Below are 18,431 nucleotides of genomic sequence, written 5' to 3'. Positions count from 1 at the left end.
CGAACAGTCAGGAACAGACAGCGAACAGTCAGGAACAGACAGCGAACAGTCAGGAACAGACAGCGAACAGTCAGGAACAGACAGCGAACAGTCAGGAACAGACAGCGAACAGTCAGGAACAGACAGCGAACAGTCAGGAACAGACCGCGAACAGTCAGGAACAGACCATGAACAGTCAGGAACAGACCACGAACAGTCAGGAACAGACAGTGAACAGTCAGGAACAGACCACGAACAGTCAGGAACAGACAGCGAACAGTCAGGAACAGACAGCGAACAGTCAGGAACAGACAGCGAACAGTCAGGAACAGACAGCGAACAGTCAGGAACAGACAGCGAACAGTCAGGAACAGTCTGCTTACAGACCGCGAACAGTCTGCTACAGACCACAAACAGACCACGAACCGTCAGGAACAGACAGCGAACAGTCAGGAACAGACAGCGAACAGTCTGCTTACAGACCACGAACAGTCTGCTACAGACCACGAACAGACCACCAACAGTCAGGAACAGACAGCGAACAGTCAGGAACAGACAGGAACAGACCACGAACAGTCTGCTACAGACCACGGACAGTCTGCTACAGACAGCGAACAGTCAGGAACAGACCACGAACAGTCAGGAACAGACAGCGAACAGTCAGGAACAGACAGCGAACAGTCAGGAACAGACAGCGAACAGTCAGGAACAGACAGCGAACAGTCAGGAACAGACAGCGAACAGTCTGGTACAGACCACAAACAGTCTGCTACAGACCACGAACAGACCACGAACAGTCAGGAACAGACCACGAACAGTCTGGTACAGACCACGAACAGTCTGGTACAGACCACGAACAGTCTGCTACAGACCATGGACAGTCAGGAACAGACCACGGACAGTCTGGTACATACCACGAACAGTCTGCTACAGACCATGGACAGTCAGGAACAGACCACGGACAGTCTGCTACAGACCACGAACAGTCAGGAACAGACCACGAACAGTCTGCTACAGACCACGAACAGTCAGAAACAGACCACGAACAGTCTGCTACAGACCACAGACAGTCAGGAACAGACCACGGACAGTCAGGAACAGACCCCTCCACCAAACAACCAGAGGAAAATATAAGATGAAAAATACACACACAGAAACACACACACACAGAAACACACACACACAGAAACACACACACACAGAAACACACACACACAGAAACACACACACACACACACACACACAGAAACACACACACACAGCAACACACACAGAAACACACACACACAGAAACACACACACACACACACACAGCAACACACACACACAGAAACACACACACACAGAAACACACACACACAGCAACACCCACACACCCACACACACAGCAACACCCACCCACAGCAACACCCACCCACAGCAACACCCACACACAGCAACACCCACACACAGCAACACCCACCCACAGCAACACCCACCCACAGCAACACCCACCCACAGCAACACCCACCCACAGCAACACCCACCCACAGCAACACCCCACCACAGCAACACCCACACACAGAAACACCCACCCACAGCAACACCCACACACAGCAACACCCACACACAGAAACACCCCACCCACAGCAACACCCACACACAGCAACACCCACACACAGCAACACCCACCCACAGCAACACCCACACACAGCAACACCCACACACAGAAACACCCACACACAGCAACACACACACACACACACACACACAGCAACACCCACCCACAGCAACACCCACCCACAGCAACACCCACACACAGCAACACCCACCCACAGCAACACCCACACACAGAAACACCCACACACAGAAACACACACCCACAGCAACACCCACCCACAGCAACACCCACACACAGCAACACCCACCCACAGCAACACCCACACACAGAAACACCCACCACAGAAACACCCACACACAGAAACACCCACACACAGAAACACCCACACACAGCAAACACCCACACACAGAAACACACACACAACACCACACAGCAACACCCACACACAGAAACACCCACACACAGAAACACCCACACACAGCAACACCCACACACAGAAACACCCACACACAGCAACACCCACACACAGCAACACCCACACACAGAAACACCCACACACAGCAACACCCACACACAGAAACACCCACACACAGCAACACACACCCACAGCAACACCCACCCACAGCAACACCCACCCCACAGCAACACCCACCCACAGCAACACCCACACACAGAAACACCCACCCACAGAAACACCCACACACAGAAACACCCACACACAGCAACACCCACACACAGAAACACCCACACACAGCAACACCCACACACAGAAACACCCACACACAGAAACACCCACACACAGCAACACCCACACACAGAAACACCCACACACAGAAACACCCACACACAGCAACACCCACCCACAGAAACACCCACACACAGAAACACCCACACACAGCAACACCCACACACAGCAACACCCACACACAGCAACACCCACCCACAGCAACACCCACACACAGCAACACCCACCCACAGCAACACCCACACACAGCAACACCCACACACAGAAACACCCACACACAGCAACACCCACACACAGCAACACCCACACACAGCAACACCCACATACAGAAACACCCACACACAGCAACACCCACACACAGCAACACCCACACACAGCAACACCCACCCACAGAAACACCCACACACAGAAACACCCACACACAGCAACACCCACACACAGCAACACCCACACACAGCAACACCCACACACAGAAACACCCACACACAGAAACACCCACACACAGCAACACCCACACACAGCAACACCCACCCACAGCAACACCCACACACAGCAACACCCACACACAGAAACACCCACACACAGCAACACCCACACACAGCAACACCCACACACAGCAACACCCACACACAGAAACACCCACACACAGCAACACCCACACACAGCAACACCCACACACAGCAACACCCACCCACAGAAACACCCACCCACAGCAACACCCACCCACAGCAACACCCACCCACAGCAACACCCACCCACAGCAACACCCACCCACAGCAACACCCACCCACTACCAGTCAAAAGTTTTATAACACCATTCAAGTGGTTTTTTTTATTGTTTATTTGATACATTGTATCAAAACTATGAAATAACACTTGTGGAATCATGTAGTAATCACAAAAAATTGTTAAACAGCTTTTTTTTTAAAAAAGGTCGTCAGACTGCTCATTATTACGCACACCTGTCACCATCATTACGCGCAACTTAAAAAACTCACCTGAACTCAATCACCTGATTACCTCCCATGTATCTGTCAGTCCTGGTTCCTTCCCCAGGCGTTATTGTTTCTGTTCCAGTGTTTCATGCCTGTACGCTACCCGTGTTACTTGTTTTGTTCCTCGTGTTATTTAATATTAAAAGTCACTCCCTGAACTTGCTTCCTGACTCTCAGCGTACAAGTTATAGAATAACGTCTGGTCACCTGATGCCGCAATCCATCACTCTCCTTGGTCAAATGGCCCTTACACAGCCTGGAGGTGTTTTTTGGGTCATTGTCCTGTTGAAAAACAAATCATAGTCCCACCAAGCGCAAACCAGATGGGATGGTGTATTGCTGCAGAATGCTGTGGTAGCCATGCTGGTTAAGTGTGCCTTGAATTCTAAACAAATCGCAGACAGTGTCACCAGCAAAGCACCCCCACACCATAACACCTCCTCCTCCATGCTTCACGGTGGGAAATACACAGGCGGAGATCATCCGTTCACCTCTGCGTCTCACAAAGACACGGCAGTTGGAACCAAAAATCTCCCATTTGGACTGCAGACCAAAGGACAGATTTCCACCTGTCTAATGTCCATTGCTCGTGTTTCTTGGCCCAAGCAAGTCTCTTCTTATTATTGGTGTCCTTTAGTAGTGGTTTCTTTGCTGCAATTCGAACATGAAGGCCTGACTCACGCAGTCTCCTCTGAACAGTTGATGTTGAGATGTGTCTGTTACTTGAGCTCTGTGAGGCATTTATTTGGGCTGCAATTTCTGAGGCTGGTAACTAATGAACTTATCCTCTGCAGCAGAGGTAACTCTGGGTCTTCCTTTCCTGTGGCGGTCCTCATGAGAGACAGTTTCATCATTAGTGCTTGATGGTTTTTGCGACTGAACTTGAAGAAACTTTCAAAGTTCTTGACATTTTCCAGATTGACTGAACTTTATGTCTTAAAGTAATGATGGACTGTTGTTGCTCTTTGCTTATTTGAGCTGTTCTTGCCATAATATAGACTTGGTATTTTACCAAATAGGGCTATCTTCTGTATACCACCCCTACCTTGTCACAACACAACTGACTGGCTCAAACACATTAAGAAGGAAAGAAATTCCACAAATTAACTTTTAACAAGGCACACCTGTTAATTTAAATGCATTCCAGGTGAATACCTCATGAAGCTGGTTGAGAGAATGCCAAGAGTTTGCAAAGCTTTCATCAAGGCAAAGGATGGCTATTTGGAAAATCTCAAATATAAAATATATTTCAATTTTTTTAACACTTTTTTGGTTACTACATGATTCCATATGTGTTATTTCATAGTTTTGATGTTTTCAATATTATTCTACAATGTAGAAAAATGCACAAATAAATGAAAACCCTTGAATGAGTAGGTGTGTCTAATATGTACTGTACATAATAAAGTCAATATTTTTCACTATATTACAGTTTGCATTGATATCCTCCCTATTCACACAGCATATCAGCTGTGTGTCCCTAAAGTGGACGTGGTCACACACAGACACACACAGGAACACACACACACACACACACAGGAACACACACACACACACACACACAGATACACACACACGGGAACACATACACACACACACACACACACACACAGACACACACACACAGGAACACACACTCACAGGAACACACACACACACACACGGGAACACACACACACAGACACACACAGGTACACACACACGGGTACACACACACAGACACACACAGGTACACACACACACACACACACACAGACACACACAGGTACACACACACGGGTACACACACACACACAGACACACGCGGGAACACACACACACACAGACACACACAGATACACACACACACAGACACACACGGGAACAGACACACACACAGACACACACGGGAACACACACACACACACACACAGGTACACACACACACACACACACAGGTACACACACACGGGTACACACACACACACACAGGAACACACACAGGTACTCCACGGATGGTGGTATTTATGTTTCCTTTCGCTTTTGTGTGTGTTAAGTGTGCCTGTATGTACAGTGCCTTGTGAAAGTATTCGGCCCCCTTGAACTTTGCGACCTTTTGCCACATTTCAGGCTTCAAACATAAAGATATAAAACTGTATTTTTTTGTGAAGAATCAACAACAAGTGGGACACAATCATGAAGTGGAACGACATTTATTGGATATTTCAAACTTTTTTAACAAATCAAAAACTGAAAAATTGGGCGTGCAAAATTATTCAGCCCCTTTACTTTCAGTGCAGCAAACTCTCTCCAGAAGTTCAGTGAGGATCTCTGAATGATCCAATGTTGACCTAAATGACTAATGATGATAAATACAATCCACCTGTGTGTAATCAAGTCTCCGTATAAATGCACCTGCACTGTGATAGTCTCAGAGGTCCGTGTGCGTCCATGTGTGTGTGTATATGTGCGTGCGTGTGCGTGCGTGCTTGTGTGTGTGTGTGTGCGTGAGTGCGTGTGTGCGTGCGTGTATCTTACCTCTGTGTGGCGCCTCCCTCCTCTACGTGCGCTATGATGATGCCGTGCGGGGAGCGCTTGGACCCTCGTCCTCCCGTAATCTGGATCCCCAGCCCCTCCTGACCTTTCACCATGTGCATCTTCCAGATACGACTCCCCTCTCTGGGCTGGAGGACACAGACAAGACACAGGGTTAAGGTCATGGTTGATACGACTGGCCTCTCTGGGCTGGAGGACACAGACAAGACACAGGGTTAAGGTCATGGTTGATACGACTGGCCTCTCTGGGCTGGAGGACACAGACAAGACACAGGGTTAAGGTCATGGTTGATACGACTGGCCTCTCTGGGCTGGAGGACACAGACAAGACACAGGGTTAAGGTCATGGTTGATACGACTGGCCTCTCTGGGCTGGAGGACACAGACAAGACACAGGGTTAAGGTCATGGTTGATACGACTGGCCTCTCTGGGCTGGAGGTCACAGACAAGACACAGGGTTAAGGTCATGGTTGATACGACTGGCCTCTCTGGGCTGGAGGACACAGACAAGGCACAGGGTTAAGGTCATGGTTGATACGACTGGCCTCTCTGGGCTGGAGGACACAGACAAGGCACAGGTTTAAGGTCATGGTTGATACGACTGGCCTCTCTGGGCTGGAGGACACAGACAAGGCACAGGTTTAAGGTCATGGTTGATACGACTGGCCTCTCTGGGCTGGAGGACACAGAGTTAGGGTCATGGTTGATACGACTGGCCTCTCTGGGCTGGAGGACACAGACAAGACACAGGGTTAAGGTCATGGTTGATACGACTGGCCTCTCTGGGCTGGAGGACACAGACAAGGCACAGGGTTAAGGTCATGGTTGATACGACTGGCCTCTCTGGGCTGGAGGACACAGATAAGACACAGGTTTAAGGTCATGGTTGATACGACTGGCCTCTCTGGGCTGGAGGTCACAGACAAGACACAGGGTTAAGGTCATGGTTGATACGACTGGCCTCTCTGGGCTGGAGGACACAGACAAGGCACAGGGTTAAGGTCATGGTTGATACGACTGGCCTCTCTGGGCTGGAGGACACAGACAAGGCACAGGTTTAAGGTCATGGTTGATACGACTGGCCTCTCTGGGCTGGAGGACACAGACAAGGCACAGGTTTAAGGTCATGGTTGATACGACTGGCCTCTCTGGGCTGGAGGACACAGAGTTAGGGTCATGGTTGATACGACTGGCCTCTCTGGGCTGGAGGACACAGACAAGACACAGGGTTAAGGTCATGGTTGATACGACTGGCCTCTCTGGGCTGGAGGACACAGACAAGGCACAGGGTTAAGGTCATGGTTGATACGACTGGCCTCTCTGGGCTGGAGGACACAGATAAGACACAGGTTTAAGGTCATGGTTGATACGACTGGCCTCTCTGGGCTGGAGGACACAGACAAGACACAGGGTTAAGGTCATGGTTGATACGACTGAACTCTCTGGGCTGGAGGACACAGACAAGGCACAGGGTTAAGGTCATGGTTGATACGACTGGCCTCTCTGGGCTGGAGGACACAGACAAGGCACAGGTTTAAGGTCATGGTTGATACGACTGGCCTCTCTGGGCTGGAGGACACAGAGTTAGGGTCATGGTTGATACGACTGGCCTCTCTGGGCTGGAGGACACAGACAAGACACAGGGTTAAGGTCATGGTTGATACGACTGGCCTCTCTGGGCTGTAGGTCACAGACAAGACACAGGGTTAAGGTCATGGTTGATACGACTGGCCTCTCTGGGCTGGAGGACACAGACAAGACACAGGGTTAAGGTCATGGTTGATACGACTGGCCTCTCTGGGCTGTAGGTCACAGACAAGACACAGGGTTAAGGTCATGGTTGATACGACTGGCCTCTCTGGGCTGGAGGTCACAGACAAGACACATGGTTAAGGTCATGGTTGATACGACTGGCCTCTCTGGGCTGGAGGACACAGACAAGACACAGGGTTAAGGTCATGGTTGATACGACTGGCCTCTCTGGGCTGGAGGTCACAGACAAGACACAGGGTTAAGGTCATGGTTGATACGACTGGCCTCTCTGGGCTGGAGGTCACAGACAAGACACAGGGTTAAGGTCATGGTTGATACGACTGGCCTCTCTGGGCTGGAGAACACAGACACCATTCAAACCAATGAGGGATCAGACACCATTCAAACCAATGAGGGATCAGACACCATTCAAACCAATGAGAGATCAGACACCATTCAAACCAATGAGGGATCAGACACCATTCAAACCAATGAGGGATCAGACACCATTCAAACCAATGAGGGATCAGACACCATTCAAACTAATGAGGGATCAGACACCATTCAAACCAATGAGGGATCAGACACCATTCAAACCAATGAGGGATCAGACACCATTCAAACCAATGAGGGATCAGACACCATTCAAACCAATGAGGGATCAGACACCATTCAAACTAATGATGGTTCGGAACATTAAAGGCCATTTTCTCAGAAACATCTTTTTGCAGATAGAACCTACAGTCCAAAGCTCTCGATGTCACAAGAACACAAGGAAGTGGTTTAGATAGTGGAATTCAGACTCTTCCGGCCTCCATGTTTCATGTTTCTAGCTCAAGTAGATTATTCTTTTATAATTACCAAGTTAGATAGTGGTGTACCAGCAGTCAGATCAATGTGCTGCTGGAGGCGTTGGGAGTGTTAGATTAGATGTGTTGCTGGAGGCGTTGGGAGTGTTAGATTAGATGTGTTGCTGGAGGCGTTGGGAGTGTTAGATTAGATGTGTTGCTGGAGGCGTTGGGAGTGTTAGATTAGATGTGTTGCTGGAGGCGTTGGGAGTGTTAGATTAGATGTGCTGCTGGAGACGATGGGAGTGTTAGATTAGATGTGCTGCTGGAGACGATGGGGAGTGTTAGATTAGATGTGCTGCTGGAGACGATGGGGAGCGTTAGATTAGATGTGCTGCTGGAGACATTGGGAGTGTTAGATTAGATGTGCTGCTGGAGACGATGGGGAGTGTTAGATTAGATGTGCTGCTGGAGACATTGGGGAGTGTTAGATTAGATGTGCTGCTGGAGACGATGGGGAGTGTTAGATTAGATGTGCTGCTGGAGACGATGGGGAGTGTTAGATTAGATGTGCTGCTGGAGACGATGGGGAGTGTTAGATTAGATGTGCTGCTGGAGACGATGGGGAGTGTTAGATTAGATGTGCTGCTGGAGACGATGGGGAGTGTTAGATTAGATGTGCTGCTGGAGACGATGGGGAGTGTTAGATTAGATGTGCTGCTGGAGACGATGGGGAGTGTTAGATTAGATGTGCTGCTGGAGACGATGGGGAGTGTTAGATTAGATGTGCTGCTGGAGACGATGGGGAGTGTTAGATTAGATGTGCTGCTGGAGACGATGGGGAGTGTTAGATTAGATGTGCTGCTGGAGACGATGGGGAGTGTTAGATTAGATGTGCTGCTGGAGACGATGGGGAGTGTTAGATTAGATGTGCTGCTGGAGACGATGGGGAGTGTTAGATTAGATGTGCTGCTGGAGACGATGGGGAGTGTTAGATTAGATGTGCTGCTGGAGACGATGGGGAGTGTTAGATTAGATGTTACACATTAGATAACATAAACCAAACAAAAAGCACAATGATTACTAAGTTAAACAAACTCTACACACAAGGAAGACTTAACAATTTCCACAGAAAATTGTACTTGAAGAACAATGCAGATGCACAGTGTGGTAACAGAATGACGGCACAGGGGTGATTACCATGGAATTACCCCTATGGTAAAAATGTGTAGGAATATACAACACCAAGTTCACACCATTAGCTACAAGGACAGGTCGGTGTACACTGAGTGTACAAAACATTAGGAACACCTGCCCTTTCCATGACATAGACTGACCAGGTGAAAGCTATGATCCCTTATTGATGTCACTTGTTAAATCCACTTAAATCATTGTAGATGAAGGGGAGGAGACAGGTTAAAGTAGGATATTTAAGCCTTGAGACAATAGTGTATGTGTGCCATGCAGATGGTGAATGGGCAAGACAGAATATTTAAGTGTCTTTGAACAGGGTATGGTAGTAGGTGTTAAGCGCACCAGTTTGAGTGAGTCAAGAACTGCAACGCTGCTGGGTTTGTCACGCTCAACAGTTTCCCGTGTGTATCAAGAATAGTCCACCACCCAAAGAACATCCAGCCAACTGGACACAAATGTGGGAAGCATTAGAGTCAACATGGGCCAGCATCTCTGTGGAACGCTTTAGACACCTTGTAGAGTCAACATGGGCCAGCATCTCTGTGGAACGCTTTAGACACCTTGTAGAGTCAACATGGGGCCAGCATCTCTGTGGAACGCTTTAGACACCTTGTAGAGTCAACATGGGGCCAGCATCTCTGTGGAACGCTTTAGACACCTTGTAGAGTCAACATGGGGCCAGCATCTCTGTGGAACGCTTTAGACACCTTGTAGAGTCAACATGGGGCCAGCATCTCTGTGGAACGCTTTAGACACCTTGTAGAGTCAACATGGGGCCAGCATCTCTGTGGAACGCTTTAGACACCTTGTAGAGTCAACATGGGGCCAGCATCTCTGTGGAACGCTTTAGACACCTTGTAGAGTCAACATGGGGCCAGCATCTCTGTGGAACGCTTTAGACACCTTGTAGAGTCAACATGGGGCCAGCATCCCTGTGGAACGCTTTAGACACCTTGTAGAGTCAACATGGGGCCAGCATCCCTGTGGAACGCTTTAGACACCTTGTAGAGTCAACATGGGGCCAGCATCCCTGTGGAACGCTTTAGACACCTTGTAGAGTCAACATGGGGCCAGCATCCCTGTGGAACGCTTTAGACACCTTGTAGAGTCAACATGGGGCCAGCATCCCTGTGGAACACTTTAGACACCTTGTAGAGTCAACATGGGGCCAGCATCCCTGTGGAAAGCTTTAGACATCCTGTGGAAAGCTTTAGACATCCTGTGGAAAGCTTTAGTCCATGCCCCGACGAAGTGAGGCTGTTCAGAGGGGGGGGGGGGTGCAACTCATTATTAGGAAGGTGTTCTTAATGTTTGACATGTAACCCACAGTTTGCCATGTAACCGTCAATGTGACTGACAGAACGGGTGTTGTATGTAGAGGATGATATCTCAGATATCATCCTCTCAGACTGAGGCCTAAGAGGGTTTTTATAAATAAGCATCAACCAGTGGGTCTTGCGACGGGTATACAGAGATGACCAGTTTACAGAGGAGTATAGAGTGCAGTGATGTGTCCTATAAGGAGCATTGGTGGAAAATCTGATGGCCGAATGGTAAAGACCATCTAGCTGCTCGAGAGCACCATTACCTGCTGATCTATACATTACGTCTCCGTAATCTAGCATGAGTAGGATGGTCATCTGATTCAGGGTTAGTTTGGCAGCTGGGGTGAAAGAGGAGCGATTACAATAGAGGAAACCAAGTCTAGATTTAACTTTAGCCTGCTTCTTTGATAAGTGCTGAGAGAAGGACAGTGGACCGTCTAGCCATACTCCCAAGTACTTGTATGAGGTGACTACCTCAAGCTCTAAACCCTCAGAGGTAGTAATCACACCTGTGGGGAGAGGGACATTCTTCTTACCAAACCACATGACTGTTGTTTTGGAGGTGTTCGGGACAAGGTTAAGGGCAGAGAGAGGTTGTTGAACACTAAGAAAGATTAAAACCCGTTGCAGATTCCCATTTCTGTTAACGTTTTGCTCAGAGAAAAACAAACAGTCTAGTAAAGTTTAGTGAAGAGAAGAACCCTGAGTGTGTGAGTAGTGAGTAAGACACAAACAGACACTCTGAGAGCGTGTGTATTACTAAGTCACTGTCCTGTCCTGTCCTGTCTGAAGATGTTGTGTGTTGTGAGTGATGACAGGTAGGTAGGGAAGTGCCTGAGGACAGTGAGTCAGTCAAGGACACACTTGTCTGGGCTAGTCCTTTCATTTCACCTCCCAACCCTAACCCATATCCAACGGTGAGTCCTCTCCTGTCCCCTCCCAACCCTAACCCTTATCCAACAGTGAGTCCTCTCCTCTCCTGTCCCCTCCCAATCCTAACCCTTATCCAATGGCTAGTTCTCTCCTCTCCCAACCCTAACCCAACAGCTAGTCCTCTCCTCTCCCAACCCTAACCCTTATCCAATGGTTAGTCCTCTCCTCTCCCAACCCTAACCCTTATCCAATGGCTAGTCCTCTCCTCTCCCAACCCTAACATTTATCCAATGGTTAGTCCTCTCCTCTCCCAACCCTAACCCAATGGTTAGTCCTCTCCTCTCCCAACCCTAACCCAGCAGTTAGTCCTCTCCTCTCCCAACCCTAACCCAGCAGTTAGTCCTCCTCTCCCAACCCTAACCCAACAGCTAGTCCTCTCCTCTCCCAACCCTAACATTTATCCAATGGTTAGTCCTCTCCTCTCCCAACCCTAACCCAACAGCTAGTCCTCTCCTCTCCCAACCCTAACCCAACAGCTAGTCCTCTCCTCTCCCAACCCTAACCCAACAGCTAGTCCTCTCCTCTCCCAACCCTAACATTTATCCAATGGTTAGTCCTCTCCTCTCCCAACCCTAACCCAACAGCTAGTCCTCTCCTCTCCCAACCCTAACCCAACAGCTAGTCCTCTCCTCTCCCAACCCTAACCCAACAGCTAGTCCTCTCCTCTCCCAACCCTAACCCAACAGCTAGTCCTCTCCTCTCCCAACCCTAACCCAACAGCTAGTCCTCTCCTCTCCCAACCCTAACCCAACAGCTAGTCCTCTCCTCTCCCAACCCTAACCCAACAGTTAGTCCTCTCCTCTCCCAACCCTAACCCAACAGCTAGTCCTCTCCTCTCCCAACCCTAACCCAACAGCTAGTCCTCTCCTCTCCCAACCCTAACCCAACAGCTAGTCCTCTCCTCTCCCAACCCTAATCAAACAGCTAGTCCTCTCCTCTCCCAACCCTAACCCAGCAGTTACTCCTCTCCTCTCCCAACCCTAACCCAACAGCTAGTCCTCTCCTCTCCCAACCCTAACCCAGCAGTTACTCCTCTCCTCTCCCAACCCTAATCAAACAGCTAGTCCTCTCCTCTCCCAACCCTAACCCAACAGCTAGTCCTCTCCTCTCCCAACCCTAACCCAGCAGTTACTCCTCTCCTCCCCCAACCCTAACCCAACAGTTAGTCCTCTCCTCTCCCAACCCTAACCCAGCAGTTATTCCTCTCCTCTCCCAACCCTAACCCAACGGTTAGTCCTCTCCTCTCTCTCTTAGTACTAGCTGTTGAACCCCACTCTTTAATTCAAACAACATCAAAATGGCAAGTCCTCTCCTAGTCCTGACTGGCTTTTAGACCAACGGTGGAAGAGCCTGACACCAACTAAAGCCATTAGTCATGAATGGTATTGAGATAACAGTGTGAGAGACAGAACAACTCACCCTGATGAAAGCTCTTCAGCGGAAACGTAGCAACAACAAGGAGACAAGAGTGTGCAACTTTCTTAATTATTTGTAGAGACAAAAACCAAAACAACAGACCATCTGACACTGGGTGGAGTCGCAGTGCATCGGCATAGCTGACATTCAACACGGCCCTTCCGACATGTCACAGTCAGTCACATCTCCGTGAGTTCCCACGCTGTGTAACTTTTCCCTGTTTTCACGCTTCCCGTCTCTCCTGAACTCCTCAGACAGTCTTATAGAACACACTGGATTAACCAGAAACACTGTTATCTTGTATACACGTCTTTCAGGTGTATCTCACACGAAACACATACTATAGTGTGTACTATGGTTGGAATATTATAGTTTTTACTGTAGTATTTTTTGGGAGACTTTATTGTAGTTTACTCTATAGTATATAGTATAAATACTGTGGTAAAAGAAAACTGAAGGTATATACTGTTGTGTTTTTGCGTATATTACTGTAGTATTCAATAATAGTGCTTTTGTTTTATTATCTTTGAGCTGTAGGTCTGGGGTCTGAACAGAACATACAGAGCTTAGGTCTGGGGTCTGAACAGAACATACAGAGCTTAGGTCTGGGGTCTGAACAGAACATACAGAGCTTAGGTCTGGGGTTTGAACAGAACATACAGAGCTTAGGTCTGGGGTCTGAACAGAACATACAGAGCTTAGGTCTGGGGTCTGAACAGAACATACAGAGCTTAGGTCTGGGGTCTGAACAGAACATACAGAGCTTAGGTCTGGGGTCTGAACAGAACATACAGAGCTTAGGTCTGGGGTCTGAACAGAACATACAGAGCTTAGGTCTGGGGTCTGAACAGAACATACAGAGCTTAGGTCTGGGGTCTGAACAGAACATACAGAGCTGTAGGTCTGGGGTCTGAACAGAACATACAGAGCTTAGGTCTGGGGTCTGAACAGAACATACAGAGCTTAGGTCTGGGGTCTGAACAGAACATACAGAGCTTCGGTCTGGGGTCTGAACAGAACATACAGAGCTTAGGTCTGGGGTCTGAACAGAACATACAGAGCTTAGGTCTGGGGTCTGAACAGAACATACAGAGCTGTAGGTCTGGGGTCTGAACAGAACATACAGAGCTTAGGTCTGGGGTCTGAACAGAACATACAGAGCTTCGGTCTGGGGTCTGAACAGAACATACAGAGCTTAGGTCTGGGGTCTGAACAGAACATACAGAGCTTAGGTCTGGGGTCTGAACAGAACATACAGAGCTGTAGGTCTGGGGTCTGAACAGAACATACAGAGCTTAGGTCTGGGGTCTGAACAGAACATACAGAGCTGTAGGTCTGGGGTCTGAACAGAACATACAGAGCTGTAGGTCTGGGGTCTGAACAGAACATACAGAGCTGTAGGTCTGGGGTCTGAACAGAACATACAGAGCTGTAGGTCTGGGGTCTGAACAGAACATACAGAGCTGTAGGTCTGGGGTCTGAACAGAACATACAGAGCTGTAGGTCTGGGGTCTGAACAGAACATACAGAGCTGTAGGTCTGGGGTCTGAACAGAACATACAGAGCTTAGGTCTGGGGTCTGAACAGAACATACAGAGCTGTAGGTCTGGGGTCTGAACAGAACATACAGAGCTGTAGGTCTGGGGTCTGAACAGAACATACAGAGCTTAGGTCTGGGGTCTGAACAGAACATACAGAGCTTAGGTCTGGGGTCTGAACAGAACATACAGAGCTTAGGTCTGGGGTCTGAACAGAACATACAGAGCTGTAGGTCTGGGGTCTGAACAGAACATACAGAGCTTAGGTCTGGGGTCTGAACAGAACATACAGAGCTTAGGTCTGGGGTCTGAACAGAACATACAGAGCTGTAGGTCTGGGGTCTGAACAGAACATACAGAGCTTAGGTCTGGGGTCTGAACAGAACATACAGAGCTGTAGGTCTGGGGTCTGAACAGAACATACAGAGCTTAGGTCTGGGGTCTGAACAGAACATACAGAGCTGTAGGTCTGGGGTCTGAACAGAACATACAGAGCTGTAGGTCTGGGGTCTGAACAGAACATACAGAGCTTGAGTTATTTTCTATAACCTGTATAGAGCCTAATGTCAGAGTTAACAGTAGTTAGAGTTAACAGTAGTCAGAGTTAACAGTAGTCAGAGTTAACAGTAGTCAGAGTTAACAGTAGTTAGAGTTAACAGTAGTCAGAGTTAACAGTAGTTAGAGTTAACAGTAGTCAGAGTTAACAGTAGTCAGAGTTAACAGTAATTAGAGTTAACAGTAGTCAGAGTTAACAGTAGTTAGAGTTAACAGTAGTCAGAGTTAACAGTAGTTAGAGTTAACAGTAGTCAGAGTTAACAGTAGTCAGAGTTAACAATAGTCAGAGTTAACAGTAGTCAGAGTTAACAGTAGTTAGAGTTAACAGTAGTCAGAGTTAACAGTAGTTAGAGTTAACAGTAGTCAGAGTTAACAGTAGTTAGAGTTAACAGTAGTCAGAGTTAACAGTAGTCAGAGTTAACAGTAGTTAGAGTTAACAGTAGTTAGAGTTAACAGTAGTCAGAGTTAACAGTAGTCAGAGTTAACAGTAGTCAGAGTTAACAGTAGTCAGAGATAACAGTAGTCAGAGTTAACAGTAGTCAGAGTTAACAGTAGTCAGAGTTAACAGTAGTCAGAGATAACAGTAGTCAGAGTTAACAGTAGTTAGAGTTAACAGTAGTCAGAGTTAACAGTAGTCAGAGTTAACAGTAGTTAGAGTTAACAGTAGTTAGAGTTAACAGTAGTCAGAGTTAACAGTAAACAGTAGTCAGAGTTAACAGTAGTCAGAGATAACAGTAGTTAGAATTAACAGTACCAGAGTTAACAGTAGTTAGAGTTAACAGTAGTTAGAGTTAACAGTAAACAGTAGTCAGAGTTAACAGTAGCGTGCTGTTGTGTGTATTTGCTTAGCATTGATCCACTTTGTCTGTGGTTCTGTGGTGAGGTTAGTCACTGTGGATGACTCATGGGTGTACAAGGGAGAGTTTGTTGGCAGGATTACAGTATTTCTGAAGAAAAGCTAACTCAACATGCAGCTAACGTCATCCCCATTCAGAAGGAAGACGGGACTCTATGAACAACAGACTTCCTCACGTCATTCACTACTACTGTTTGTCTCCTCAGTTTGGTCTCATTAATGTCTGGAAGTGACCCATCCATTTTGCATAATGCCTTGTCTTCAATCTCTAAACTAGCCAGGCCTGTCAGGGCTTCAAAAGGCAGCCTAACCCCCTCTGATTGGCTAAATGCTGCGGAGTGTAGCGCAGTGTCGCAATGTCGTTTTCCGTCACTTTGCAGAGCGCATTGACATTGAACGTACTCCCACTGGGGCAGTGTTGTGTAGGCAATACCATACTATATACAGGGTCAGTTAATACCATACTATATACAGGGTCAGTTAATACCATACTATATACAGGGTCAGTTAGTACCATACTATATACAGGGTGAGTTAATACCATACTATATACAGGGTCAGTTAATACCATACTATATACAGGGTCAGTTAATACCATACTATATACAGGGTCAGTTAATACCATACTATATACAGTGTCAGGTTAATACCATACTATATACAGGGTCAGTTAATACCATACTATATACAGTGTCAGGTTAATACCATACTATATACAGGGTCAGTAGTTATATACAGGGTCAGTTAATACCATACTATATAAAGGGGCAGTTAATACCATACTATATACAGGGTCAGTTAATACCATACTATATACAGGGTCATTTAATACCATACTATAGGAGGTAGATATGTGCAGGGGGAAGGTGACTATTTACAGGGTAAGTTCCAGTACCATAATAATCCCCAGTTTACAATTGGCTCATTCATCCCCCTCCTCTCCCCTGTAACTATTCCCCAGGTAGTTGCTGTAAATGAGAACGTGTTCTCAGTCAACTTACCTGGTAAAATAATGGATAAATAAATAAATAAATAAAAAACAACGTGCAGAGATAATGGAGTAATGGATGTACAGTTGATGTCTGAAGTTTACATACACCTGAGCCAACTACATTTAAACTCTGTCACAATTCCTGACATTTAATCCTAGTAAAAATTCCCTGTTTTAGGTCAGTTAGGATCACCACTTTATTTTAAGAATGTGTAGTATTTGGTAGCATTAGCTTTAAATTGTTTACCTTGGGTCAAATGTTTCGTGTAGCCTTCCACAAGCTTCCCACAATAAGTTGGGTGAATTTTGGCCCATTCCTACTGACAGAGCTGGTGTAACTAAGTCAGGTTTGTAGGCCTCCTTGCTCGCACACGCTTTTTTCAGTTCTGCCCACAAATTTTCTATAGGATTGAGGTGAGGGCTTTGTGATGGCCACTCCAATACCTTGACTTTGTTGTCCTTAAGCCATTTTGCCAAAACTTTGGAAGTATGCTTGGGGTCAATGTCCATTTGGAAGACCCATTTGCGACCTAGCTTTAACTTCCTGACTGATGTCAATATATATTTTGTGAAGTGCACCAGTCCCTCCTGCAGCAAAGCACCTCCAAAACATGATTCTGCCACCTCCGTGCTTCAAGGTTGGGATGGTGTTCTTCGGCTTTCAAGCCTATCCCTTTTTCCTCCAAACATAACGATGGTCGTTATGGCCAAACAGTTCTATTTTTGTTTCATCAGACCAGAGGACATTTCTCCAAAAAAGTACAATCGTAGTCTGGCTTTTTTATGGTGGCTTCTTGGGGGCTTCTTCCTTGCTGAGCAGCCTTTCAGATTATGTCGATATAGGACTTGTTTTACTGTGGATATAGATACTTTTGTACCTGTTTCCTCCAGCATCTTCACAAGGTCCTTTGCTGTTGTTCTGGGATTGATTTGCAGTTTTCGCACCAATTTGTTTTTCTGAGGTCTTGGCTGATTTCTTTAGATTTTCCCATGATGTCAAGCAGAGGCACAGAGTTTGAAGGTAGGCCTTGAAATATATCCACAGGTACACCTCCAATTGACTCAAATTATGTCAATTAGCCTATCAGAAGCTTCTAAAGCCATGACATCATTTTCTGGAATTTTCCAAGCTGTTTAAAGGCACAGTCAACTTAGTGTATGTAAACTTCTGACCCACTAGAATTGTGATACAGTGAATTATAAGTGAAATAATCTGTCTGTAAACAAT

The 18,431-nt window shown here is 47.2% G+C and overlaps 1 protein-coding gene across 3 annotated transcripts in view; it reads right to left on the bottom strand.

Annotated features, from left to right (window-relative positions):
* Positions 1-18,431, bottom strand: part of pdzd2 (PDZ domain containing 2) — a 157,722-nt gene that overhangs the window by 70,869 nt on the left and 68,422 nt on the right. For all 3 annotated transcript variants that reach the window (XM_031816597.1, XM_031816596.1, XM_031816598.1), the window contains one exon: positions 5,837-5,982. In XM_031816597.1, coding sequence (XP_031672457.1) covers positions 5,837-5,982 — 146 coding nt within the window. The remainder of the gene's footprint in view (positions 1-5,836; positions 5,983-18,431) is intronic.

Source organism: Oncorhynchus kisutch, linkage group LG3, assembly GCF_002021735.2.
Source record: "Oncorhynchus kisutch isolate 150728-3 linkage group LG3, Okis_V2, whole genome shotgun sequence".
Classification (NCBI taxonomy): Eukaryota; Metazoa; Chordata; class Actinopteri; order Salmoniformes; family Salmonidae; genus Oncorhynchus; species Oncorhynchus kisutch.
Note: the sequence above shows the minus strand (reverse complement) of the source record. Positions and strands in the feature narration are given on the sequence as shown.